Below are 12,987 nucleotides of genomic sequence, written 5' to 3'. Positions count from 1 at the left end.
CGTTGATCTTTGTGTACCTCACGAGAAGCGAGGATGAGGTGGAAACATGACAGTCATGTAGTCAGGGCTACTGGCACACCTGACTCTCATCATCCAATCAATCACGGTTTTACACCGGCGCCGCCCTTCAATCTAAGCGGTGTATTTAAACACTACCAGGGCAGGACAACACAACAGCAACATTTCAGTGAGGCGGCCATAAGCTTCTTGAACCGGACTCACCTCGAACGAAAATAAACTCTTCAAGTCAAATCCAAGTAAAGGAAGTATTAGGCGGTCTACTTCATTTACAAGACATGGATCGGTAAGTAAAATAAGCTAAAATCACAAATGAAATGTGTTAGTGCTAGAACTCGCTATCATCATAACAATTTCAGTGTTTGTCAGCCGTTCTGTCCTCATTGTGCCTGGCTGCTTGAAGTGTTAATGGTTAAGAAGACAATGCCATTTAACTGCAGAAAATGTATACCGGTAATCGAAAGGCCCTTTCCCACTGTGCCAGAAACTATAAAAAAAAAATCTTCAATTGAAGTGGATGGCAGGCAGCATCCACACCACAAATTATATAGCGTAAACAATATAGTGGGAAAGGGCCTTTAATGTTTAACAGGTGTTCCCAATAACTGTTTCATTCAGGTTACTGTTCTGCAGTGCACGTGCTGCTGACCAGAGCTAATTAGTAGCCTAGCCTGGGTCCCTGGGTTTTAGTTGGAATGAAGTTTTTGTGAATAATCAGACATGTTTGTCAAATCGCCAATGTTGGCCATCGTGAATCCCATCATGAGATGTTTTTGAATGCATGTTTCGGCCCCATTTACACCATCAGCCAAATCCAGCATGAATCAGATCGGTCTGGATTTGGCTTCCAGTGTAAATGGGGCCTCTTTCCCATAGGGATCAATAAGTCTTTGATTGAAGACTTTATTAGAAGTTTGCATAGGAAAAGGTACAGTTTCACGATGGTACAGTTCACTGGTACAAGGTCTACTAAAAGGAGATCCATGAAAAGACTAGCTTATTTCCACTGGAAACCATTTAACAATGTTCTATCCCTTCCAGAAAGAAGAACCCTGCATCATCCAGCAAAAAGAACCCTGCATCCAGCAGCAGAAAGTCAGAAATGCCTATGCCAAGTAGACAGAGCATGTGTGCCACCACACCCCAGAGGTGAGTTTGAGTTAATGCTGTTTAGCGCATACTTTTAAACTCAAATGGGCTTGCAAATGAGTCAGGCTCGCAGTTTAACATTTCTATTTGTGCATAATGTCCCATGAGGGAACATTGGTGCCTAAATCACAGTGAAGTTGCTCACAGATAATGATGAGCATTTTGTATTTGCCATATTCATGAAGTTGTCTTGCATTAAGCTGGAAAATATACTAGGATAGTAGGATGCCACTTCACATGGTATTTTTGATGTCTTTAGAAGCCTTAGAAATGCATAAAACGTCATAATTTACTTTGCAACCTTTTCTTTTAGCTGATAAATCCCTGATCACAAGTATGTGGTGTACGTATTTGCGCATAAATGTTTAATTGTAACCATTGTTCATCAGTTATGGTTTCATTTATTTACAGTAAAGGGTCACAGCCCTCTTATGGAAGGCTCACCATGAACAAACCCCAGTCTGGGACCTCTGAGAGGAAAACCACCTTCTTTGGTGCTCGGTATGTAACTCACAAAACCCCATAGCAGACAATTATCACACTCACAAAACCCCATAGCAGACAATTATCACTATGTATAAAAATAATATTTGTATTAAAAGATATGTATTCATTTACATATGTATCTACACTGTTTAATCAAGGATTTGTTTTGGACCCATGTTGTAAAGTTATCCTATGAACTTCATCTCTACAGAGCCAGTGGAGTGGGTCTAAATCGTAAGAGCAGCGTTGGAGGACATCGTAACAGCTTGTTTGGAGGACTTGGAACGTCTGACAAAATGAAGGACCCCAGACCTCTCCATGACAAGTCCTACATCCAGCAGTGCGTCAGGAAGCTGTGCGAGGTACTATGAACACTTTACTTCCTCTAGTGGTGGAAGGAGTATTCAGATTTTATTTGTTCTTGTTAAAAGGTAACACTGTGTGTATTCTGATGGTGGTCATTGCTATAGCGTTTGTTCAGTAACGGGGGTCGCCCTGTCTCGCCAACACTTTATACAGAAAATACATTTGTATCGAGGCTGCCCATTTATCAGTTTATAGTTAGAGTTAAAATTGTGACTGCCGATTTACTTTTGAGTTCTCTCCTGTGATTGGTTATGATTTACCTACAGTATATAAACACAAACCCTACACACAAACTAAAAAAGTCTCAGACTCAAAGGCAAAGATATGAATACTAATGAATTGATAGCTTCTCAATAAAGAGGATGGACGCCTCACGTACAGTATTTGTGAAAGCACTAGTTACCAGTAGCACGGAAATATCAGTAGGCCAGAATGCTGACCTACAGGGAGGTGATGGACTGTATGGAAATCCCTCAAGCACAGTGGCGGACAGCGTAGGTCCAATATAAATTAAATATGGGTCCCACATCTCATAAAAATTGTTCAACTTGGAATGCAACATGCATGTAATGTATGCATTTATAATGTGGCCTTCAGGGAGAGAAAGTAGAAGACACTTGGGATTTTAACCAAAAATAATATTAAACCAAAAGTTCTGTTAGAATGTCAGACCAATAGTTCAGATGCTTCATGCAGGACCAAAGACGGTGAATGTAATTACAAATCTGCCTTTCTTTATTTTTAGTTCCTCACAGAGAACGGGTACCCAGGAGGGGCGTCCACCAACACTCTGCAGGCTCCCTCCACCAAGGAGTTTCTCAAAGTGTTTGCATTCATATACCAAATGGTGGACCCGACCTTTGAGATTCCTAAATCCAAAGTGGAGGAGGAGGTACCCCGTCTGCTGAGGGAACTCGGGTAATTTAACAATACCAATACTTCTGCACATGTAGTAAAAGACTTCTTCGGACAATTGTCGCTGGATATAAAGGCTAAGAATTGTTTGCCTATATACCTTATTTGTATTAAATACGTTTTAGCTTTAGAAAAGAACCCTACTGATTTTTAGGCCATGGCCAAGACTAGCCTGGCGTTGCTCTTACTAATTCCTCACTGCGTATCGGATATTAGTCCGGACTCGTGGGCTGAATTTTCATTTCCAAGCGGTGGATTAAAAAATGGCTCTGGACACGATTGGTTAGACGAGACCAATGCTGGTCCCTGATTGGTTCCCCCATATTCGCCAAGGCTAAGTTGTTGTTTTTTTTTTTTGCCCCGGCAGATTGGTCTGGTTCCAGGCTAGGCCAAGACAAGATTTCAACTTGCATAATATTCTGGAACTCAAAATCTAATGGGTGGATTGCCATGCTTGAGTGCAGATTTGCTTAAACTCTACTCTGACCATCCCTTTCTCTTTGTGGTTTAAGGTATACAGTCCCTCTGTCTAAGAGCTCCATGTATTCGGTTGGAGCTCCACACACATGGCCTCAAGTGCTGGCGGCTGTCATGTGGCTCATCGACACGGTCAAAGTAAGGCTTTGTTTATACTTTATTGTACGCTGGTGTTGCAAGGGGTGCAACTATTAATCGTCATCAAATCAGTGATTAAATTGCTTGCCATTTTTTTTAAAATGTTTCACTTGTGTTCATAAGGGTACTGTTGCCCTTTAGTCTGAAAATGTCTATTTAATCAATTATGCGGTCAGAATAAGAGTAAAGGTACCATTGGTGGCTTTTATTTAGGTTTGGGGTAATTCTTTTATGAATTGTCTAAAGCTGAGAAAATTGCAGATTTAGTTTACATAATCGGATTCAGATGATTAATTGATTATGAGAATAATCGTTAGTTGCAGCACTAGGTCTTGCATGCCAAAAATGGATCTGCAAGCTCACAATGCATTGCAGAGGAGCTGCTATAGATTTATTATTTTCGAATCACAGGTGCTCAACTAAGAATGATCTATGTACTGACATGAATTAAAACTGTTCTGTGTATATCAGCTTGCCGGTAGTCTTGATAGCGAGTCCATGCTCTTCCCCCTGGGGTTTTGTGACGACGCGGTGACTGAAGAATCTGTTGAGTGTAACAAGGTAACCATTAGTGTAATACAATTATTGGCACTCTAAATATCAGTTGGATTAATGGTTTTCATTTCCAAATGTCCAGGTGTGATAACAAGATGGCAGTGTAATCACTCTTTTCGTCTCTGCATGTCTTTCTTTCATAGCTGTGTTATGAGTTTATTGCTGACACATACGCAAAGTTCATGACTGGAGCAGACGTGTTTGAAGAAGAGGATGGTGTATTCCTCTCTGATCTGAGTAAGTATTCAGGAGATATTCCACATCTTTAAGAAGAAACATGCCTTTATTTGAACAGTTATTTTAGTGAACCAGCTTGTTATACAGGGGTTGGTTCTTGTTCTGAGAACAGACTTTGATGCCATTTTTGCCTGCATGTGTCCCATAGAGAAGTCCTACATTGTGGATGAGGCACAGCTGGCATCGATGGAGCAAAATTACTCATCGTGGAGTGCGCAGGTGGAGGAGCTGGAGAGAAACAAACAGTTGGTTGGTAACTTTGAATCACACATCTCACCTTAAGAGAACAGTCACCACTTAGAAATTGTATATCAATACTAAGCCTGGTTTTACACCCCAGGGCAGATTCATAGAAATGGAATATTTTTTCAGTATGGTTGATCTTTACACTTGAGCGTTGCTTTAACCAAGTGAGTGTATTTGGCAAGTGAAAGCTGTTTTTCTTTTTTTGCATAGCTCTCTTTTGGAACATTTGTTTAGTTTTCCTTTTGTAGAGGAAACTTGGCACCATTTTTCTGTGTAAGAAAAGAGATTAATCAGAACCCTCACCACCAGGATCCTCTCATGAACAAGAAAATCGAGAAGGAGAAACTCGAGATGGAACTCAAGAGTCTCTACACCTACCATAGTCAGCTTGTGGCCTTCAAAACTAGTCTGGAGAGCCAGGACTCCACACTGGCAGTAGAGCTGAAGGCTGCTGGTAAATGGCCATCAAGAACTTCTATTTGTACCATAGCCTGCTGTTGCTTGACGTTCCTGACAGAAACCTTAGATTTCCATTTTATATTTGTATTTCAGCTCCCTTTTTTTTTCACCTCTGGACTAAATCTTTGTCAAAATGGCACATCTATAAGCTGGAAATGCATTGCGTTGGGCTTGTAGACCAGCCATTTCTGCCACTTTTCACCTATGATAATGCCAATAATATACTGAGGCTAGGGTTTATGTGGTAACTGATGTGTACCTGTTTTTGCAGGCAAAAGCACTGTATGTGTACAGTATGCCTCATCCCTTCTTCCCACACGACCTCCACAGGCAACCATCTTGATTCTCTAGCACGGGAGCAGGCCAGACTGAAGAACCTCCTGGCTAATCAGACGTACACGCCAGCTGACATCGAGAGGCTCAACAGGGAGAAGATGGAGCTCCAGCAGAAGGTCTCCAGTCTCAGCAAGGCCCAAGAGGAGGCAGAGCAACACGCATGGCGCGAGGAGATGGGTCTGGCCACGATCAAGGAACGGGTGTGTATACTCTTGACTAAACACAGTGACATCCTCAGTGTTCATTTAACTAGATCAGTGTTTCTCAAATGGGGGTACTGCAGAGGGTATGTGACGAAAAGTAGAAAATGGAAATATGTATTTTACTGTTATGGTCAATGATAAAACATTGACAGACTTTGTGTGAACCTGCATATCTGTAAATTGTTAAACCAAATTGCACCAATAACTACAACTGTCATTGAATAGAAAGCAGTTGTTTGCCATTATCCTGCTTTTATTTTTAACATTGGCTTTGGACTTTTGATGTAAACATTTCTAAGCAAAATGCCGTAGTCAGGGGAAGGGCGTACTTGGTTTCAGAAATGGTATAAGGGGTACTGCAGCCAAGTTTGAGAACCACTGAACTAGATTGTACAAAACTCAGAGCGTTGCTGTGTAAGTAGTAGCATGGGTTCAAATTCCATTTGTATTGTCAACATGGTTTAGATGTATGGCACAGGACTCTCTATGATGCACCTTTCTCCTGAAACGGTGGTGCTGCCCAAGAATGTTAATGGTATAGTTGAAAATTACAATTACTTCCCCAGGTTGAAATGAAAGTGGCAGAGTACCATAAGATGGCCCGTAAGCTGATGTTGATCCCGGCCTCGGCAGAGAATGCCTGTGGACGTGATTTTGACATTCAGACCTCGGCCATGTATCAACCTGGTGCCATGGTCCATTACAAGGCACAGATACAGGTATGTAATGGATCTGAATCATACTTGATTTGACTGAAACCTGTATAGTCAGTAGACTTGGCAGACTATATCTTGTCTCTGAACTAAAGTATATTAACAACCCATTTAGGCCTAGAATTTGAATGATTTAACTATTGAAAAATAGCAGATATACAAGCTCACTGCGCGGCACTGCGCTGCGAGCTTGTAGATCTGCCATTTTTTTTAAAAGCTGTGAAAATGTGTGCAAATCTTTGAATATACAGTGTGTTTTTAAAGCAAACGTTTGTAACTAAAATGTTGCTTCTGAGGGTGGTCCCTGGAACTAGATATTTTGAGATGGGGGTCCGTTGCCAAATAAATATCAGTTTGGGGGTCCTTCACATGAAAACGTTTGAGAACCACTGACATAGTAGTCTCTCGAACAGACTGAGCTCCAGTTAAGTGAAAAGGACCCTTTCTTTGACGATGGCTGGCCAGATTGCTGACATAGAAACATGGGTTATAGGAAGGATTTATTTCAAAAGACGAATCGGGTCAAAATTCTAATTTTCACAATTAAAAAAAAAAATGGCAGATCTACAAGCACTCGGTGCCGTGCTATGAGCTTGTATATCTGCTATTTTTCAGTAGTTAAAGCATAAAATAATGATGCACAATGTGTACCCGTTCTAAATGGGTTAGCTAATTGGTCTGATACATTTTACTGCGTTTGAGGAATCCTATATGCCGGATAGACCTGTAGTTGTAGGGAAGGGAAGCTTCAAATCATGACGATCACAGGAAAATCCAAACGGTTTACAATCAGCTGCCTTTAAACTCTCACATACCGTACTGTAATGGTAACCAAAGAATGGCTTATGCTACATGTTTAGATGTATTGGTGTCATACTGGTATATGCTACACATTTATTTAGTTGCCACTGAAGAAGATGATCGCTGACATGGAGACGGAGGGTGAGAAAAAGGCCAACAAGAAGCTCGGTCTGCAGGAGTCTAACGACGAGGTAATCTGTTGCCATGTTATTGTGTTCATCTCTTCCTCAAGTAATGGTCTACGATTTTGATCTAGGCACCGTAGTCTATAGTAATGGTCTACGATTTTGATCTAGGCACCGTAGTCTATCTATGCAAAGTGTTTTAACCACTTCAGCCCTGTTTTATATTTGGTCATATGATACTGTTTCACAGCAAAAATGGCTGACCAACAGTTTAAGATTACAACAATTACATCTACTTTTTGTAACCTCATTATTTTATTTTTCCTAGTCTGGGTTAAATCCAAACCCCAAGTTTAAACCTGCTTGTAACCTGCCAGGCAATAATCTTACATGCCCAGCCAGGTATTGATGATGAATGTGTTTTCAGATAAATGGTCAAATCCTGCAGAAGACGAAGGAATTGAAGCTGCTGAAAGATCAGACACACAAAGTGGATCTACAATTGGAACATGACATGCAGGTAAAGTGCGTGTGTGTATGTTGACGGCCTGACAATATCTCAGACTTCTGTCACCCCAATGTTTAAATGTCCCAGTAATTGCACCTGATGTGTTTTATATACATTTGATTCGAGCTCATCTAGGCATAACACTTATTTTTGGGTTGGGTGTCTATCCCTGCCCATCTGAACCAAATAATGGCTGTGCTTGGCCCGCTTACTCACCCTGTGATGTCTAGAATACAAGGAGGTTAAATATTCCTACAGTGAATGAAGAAGGGAGGGTAAAATAGAACGCAGTTCTTCATAGAACGCAGTTCTTCAATCAACTGGTTTTATCATGTGGTGACCTGTTGCTCCTGGTCTAATAAGTTCTACCCGTTTCACGTCCAAGTGGCTCCTCTGAGGATGACCTTCTCAATTCATTTTGATATTAGATTAAATGTTTTTTGTTTCAACATCTGGATAAATTGTTGATTTGGGTCACTCTTTAATTGCATCTTTTAATGTAACGTGTGTGTGTGTGTAGGATATGTTACTTGAGGAGCAGAAATGGAGCGCAGAGAAGGAGTCTGTTGAAAAACACCTAAAAGTCCTTGAGAACAAGTTTCATAATGGCGTTGATGAGGCTGTCCAGAAACGGAAGACCACGCGGCAACAGTTGGTGTTTTCTCTTCTGCATTTACCCCAGCCCTAGTTAAAGGATCCTTTACATCCTAGTCTATAGACTAGGATGTAAACAAAGTGTCGGTTCGACAATGGCCAAAATGATTATTTTATCATTATTTTACGCTTTTTGTAGTCATTTTTGAATATAAACACATATATGAAGCTTATTTTTTTATAGAATATGTTCGAAACATTATTTTTATTTTAGCATCCGTTTTTCAAGAAAAAGTTGACTATAGCTCCTTTAAATATATATAATTTATATATATTGAAACGTCCAGAGTTCATGGTGGAGATGTTTATAATTGCAGTATATTTTCCGGACTATGGCGCACTTAAAAGCCTTTAATTTTCTCAAAAAACTACAGTGCGCCTTATAGTCCAGTGCGCCTTATATATGGATCATTCATTGACATTGACATTCCCTTTAGCACAGCTCCATCTGTTGGATGCATAACACAACGGTAGCGTCTATTCTGTGCGCCTTATAGTCAGGTGCGCCTTATATATGAAAACAGTTTGAAAATAGACCATTCATTGACAGTGCGCCTTATAGTCAGGTGCGCCTTATAGTCCAGAAAATACTGTATGTTTCATAGGCACAGTTGAGGATGTCTAGTTGTGCACAAATACTCACCCAATTGTCTGTCTAAATTGAATTTGGGTGTGTAGAATAAAGCCAGTGTGTTCCCATCTGTACCCTAGACTCCACCTTGTGCAGCTTGAGACAACTGAGGAGAGAAGAACGGTGTATAACAACATGGCCACTATCTTCACCCATGCTGCGGAACACTTGGCCATCTTGGAGGTACAAAATGTGAACTATACTGTAGCTAACTTAATGACTTGATACTCATCTGAACGTGTGATGGCATACAGTAGATCTGTTGAATCTATCTAAAGCAGACTAGCTACAATTTGGAATTGCAAAATTGAGCATTTAATCAGGGTGTGTAATGTGTATACTGTACCTGGGCGTGACCTGCACTGCGCCAGAAGTGCTCGAATTTGAAAGTGCTGTGTTTAAGGGAAGTTGCGTCATGCGGTGCAGGTCGGTTTCCCCCAACAAAACAAACCAAAATGGATTGCTCGCTCTTAATGGGTTTCGTAATTTTTTCAGAATCCATGTTTTGCTTGGATATCGTTTATTGCGAGCGCAACGACAGAGCAGGAGACGTAGAACAGGAAAAAATGCGTCAGGGAATAAGTTTGCAGGAACTTAAGAGGAAATTCACACAGCGGAAATCCCACCTTAACCACACTCTGCCTTATGTCGTGCCAAGGCTTTTCTATTCCCAGATGAGTAAGCATGGCTACGTGAGGTTAACCTGCACATATCTTTGTCTAAACTCAGCTCTTGTAACCCTTACCCCTTCCAATCAACAGAAATCTGTGGAGGATCAGAAGAGACGTTTAAAGCATGTCATGTCGATGGAAGACCACCAAGACTACTTCCAGCAGATCAAGGATATGATCGACTCCTTCAAAGAAAAGGCTAATAGGATATAACAATTTAGCTTTCTTTGAAGGAGTCGCTCATATTTGCGTATCTTTAGCTTTCCTAAAATTGAATTGCAATGTCCCAGTATAATAAAGCAATTTTAAATGTAGAAAAAAAAAATAAAGGCTTTTTACATTGATCAGAGTGCATCGGATGTCTTTTCTTCTGCCATTTTATACTATGTACGGCCTTAACTATTAAGCCCCATTTAACACAACAGAACGTTTGTAGATGAGTAATTTTAACGCAGCAATTGTACCAAGTGTTTGGTACTTGATGCTGAATGCTAAGCAGATAGGCACTGGAGAGAGAATTTTGATGATTCTCTTTTATTCTCTTTGCTGTTTTCTTGCACTTTCTTTTCCTTAAATCTTTTTTTTTTATACTGCTATTATGTACAATCTTCAACCTTAAACATTGTAATTTGGAAAGGTTTAGTAGTCCATATGTGGTGCACTAAACCCAATGACCAGCAGAGGGCAATATTCTGTAAATGTTCTATAGCAGCAAACAGAATGTTTGGTTTGTGCTAGGTTGGGTTTGTGCACACATGGTCATACCTGGAAATGTACTACACCCCATTTGGTGTGTGAGGTTAGCTGACATTGCACCTATTGGATCAGTTATCCACAGTATTTTCCAATCAGGTGTCTACTCTAATGTCAACAGTTGGTCAGGTACCATTGGATAAACTTATTTTCAAATCCCTTTTCCATCTCTGAACCCAAACTAAGTAAGCAGTGGTTTTAGAAGTTTAGACTCGATTACATTCTGCATTCCTGTTTGTAGTAAATAGTAACACTATATAGGCTACACTGATTTCAGTGAAATCAGTGCACTTGACAGTTTCTTCACATTTTCCGCTACCACTCCAACCACCCCATGCCCACGGGCCACCTACTGCAAGTTTGCCCAGCTGGCGGATTTTGTATGCTTCTTTAACTATAAACTGTTTATTTATTTATGTTTCCACATGCAGTAATGAGTGGAGAACTGCAGGTTGGTACACACTGAGGGGCAGCCACATGGCTCCAGCAGAACAGCAGTAACACCAGCTCTTTGACAGCAAATCTCCCATTTCAAACCTACAGTACATCACCTAATGCAGCAGCCAATGTCATTAGAAACAGGAGGCAAGAGTATTTTTTTAATGTCAAAATGGAGATGATCATTGACCCATGTCACACAACATGGCCATTTGTGTATCATTCATAATCATACCTTTAGGCATTCAAGTAGTGTGTTTCTATCAACATATATTACATCACAATCACATATTGTAGCACATCTGTTATTCAGTCAAAAAGCAAATAACGCATCTGATATTTAACAGATTCATAATTTGCACTGAACACAACTGGAGACCAAATTAACACTAATTACTGGCAATTAGCTGATCATTATCATTTTGTTTAAAGCAATCATCACCTGCTAAAATGGTATGACGGGGAGTGAATCATCACAACGCAATGACCCAGTTACAGTGCAAATTTGTATGCACAAATCTGGAATTCATTTCCAGTTACGTAAGATTTCATCATATCAGGGTGGCGTGTTAGCCGTCATGCTGAGGAGACCGCTTAGGAACGTGTCTTCCTGGACCATTTTGATAGGGCCATCATATTATAGCTCTAATATGATGGTTAATATTTAATATCAAATACTCTACATGGGTGTGTGTGTGCGTGTGTGCAGGGACATGCTGGGCCCCTGATTCAGCCCGGGAAAAAGAGTTGTAGAGGCCCTCATTGCACGCTATAGAGAGATCTCTCTCTATAGTGCTGCTGCTACTCAAAGATTTGTCATTTCAGATCATGACAAGTGACAAGCCAGTGGGCCAATTATTGTACGTGAGTTATATTTTGTTGTTGATGGGTGGAAACCTTGTATGTCCAAAACCGTTTGTTTTGTATTTACTGTTTATCATTTAAAAAAATGATTTAAACTAGTGAAAACAGCTGATCTACAAGCACACACAATGCTACTTTTCACTACTTTTGTGCAACGGCCTTGTATGATGAAGCAGGGCTTTGCTTTTTGCGAGAAAAAGTATAGATTTGAAACTTGGATATACAAGGTTGTGTGTGTGTGTGTGTGTGTGTGTGTGTCCCAGATTGCATGCATAATGTGTGAGCATAACGTGAGAGCCTGTGTAGATCAGGGGTTCTCAAAGTGGGTTCCAAGGACCCTCAGGGTTCCTCGAGGGGGTTCCAAATGGACCCTTACAGGTCTGTAACTCTAAGAGACAGTGTAGCAGTACTTTTGTACACTCAGAATTACGGAGGTCCTTGAAATGAAAAGTCTGAGGATCACTGGTGTTGACCACATATGTGGTAACCACAGGGCATGCTGTTGCACTGCTAAATTACAGGGGTTTTATTTTGGCAATTAAGCCCAAATTTCTGTAATTTGCTCTGGCAGAATTAAACTGAATCAGTGTTTTCGAAAATGTTCAAGTGAGAGGTCGGGGGTGTCAGTTTGGTATGGCAGCCAGGGGTATGCAGCTGCCATAGCCTACCCTATGTCCAAGGGGGAAAATAAGTTATTAAATATAAATCTATGAATGTCTCTTTATATCTGTGCTGGTTAAGGTATTATAATTATATTCTCCACAATTGTATTCTCCCCATCTTGACAAAATGCATTATTGTTAATTGTGGCACGTTTACTAACATGCCAAGTTTAGCTGCACTTGAACAACCGTTCCAGGCTGCCATACCCAGCCCAAGAAACTGTAGAAACCCGGGGAAAAAAAGGGCAAAACACGATTTTTCACATGAGGACTCCCATCTTTGCCATACCCTAGCTTTTGCTGACAAAAAATCTGGTAATATGGGACACCAGATTTTACAGGAAACCTTTGTTCAGTAAGCAGAACAAGCAAGTCAAACAATCACAGATTGTGTAGTGTTTATTGTGGTGATTGCAACAAGGATTGATTTGGCTATAATTTGTTGTAAGTAGGAGTAGATATGGAGGTGCTGGCGAACAAGGCAGTGCTTCTGAGGGTGGGCTCCAATCCCAGACTTGATCACAACCCTATTTGGTTGGAAAAAATTAAGATAAAACACATGATCTGATGGGTGTGATAGGG

General features: G+C 40.6%; 1 protein-coding gene across 1 annotated transcript; it reads left to right on the top strand.

The window, feature by feature from the left end:
* Positions 1 to 296: 296 nt before the first annotated feature.
* On the top strand, positions 297 to 9,901 carry LOC308299746 (kinetochore protein NDC80 homolog; the record flags this gene model as incomplete). Its single annotated transcript, XM_080743536.1, has 16 exons — positions 297 to 304; positions 1,060 to 1,167; positions 1,579 to 1,668; positions 1,865 to 2,015; positions 2,765 to 2,937; positions 3,447 to 3,549; positions 4,021 to 4,110; positions 4,248 to 4,341; positions 4,490 to 4,590; positions 4,897 to 5,041; positions 5,377 to 5,582; positions 6,152 to 6,304; positions 7,201 to 7,290; positions 8,253 to 8,383; positions 9,098 to 9,200; positions 9,779 to 9,901. The coding sequence occupies 16 exons, from the start codon at positions 297 to 299 to the stop codon at positions 9,899 to 9,901; spliced, it is 1,869 nt and encodes a 622-aa protein (XP_080599662.1).
* Positions 9,902 to 12,987: the final 3,086 nt, after the last annotated feature.

Source organism: Nannobrachium achirus (assembly GCF_963921795.1).
Source record: "Nannobrachium achirus genome assembly, chromosome: 15".
Classification (NCBI taxonomy): Eukaryota; Metazoa; Chordata; class Actinopteri; order Myctophiformes; family Myctophidae; genus Nannobrachium; species Nannobrachium achirus.
Note: the sequence above shows the minus strand (reverse complement) of the source record. Positions and strands in the feature narration are given on the sequence as shown.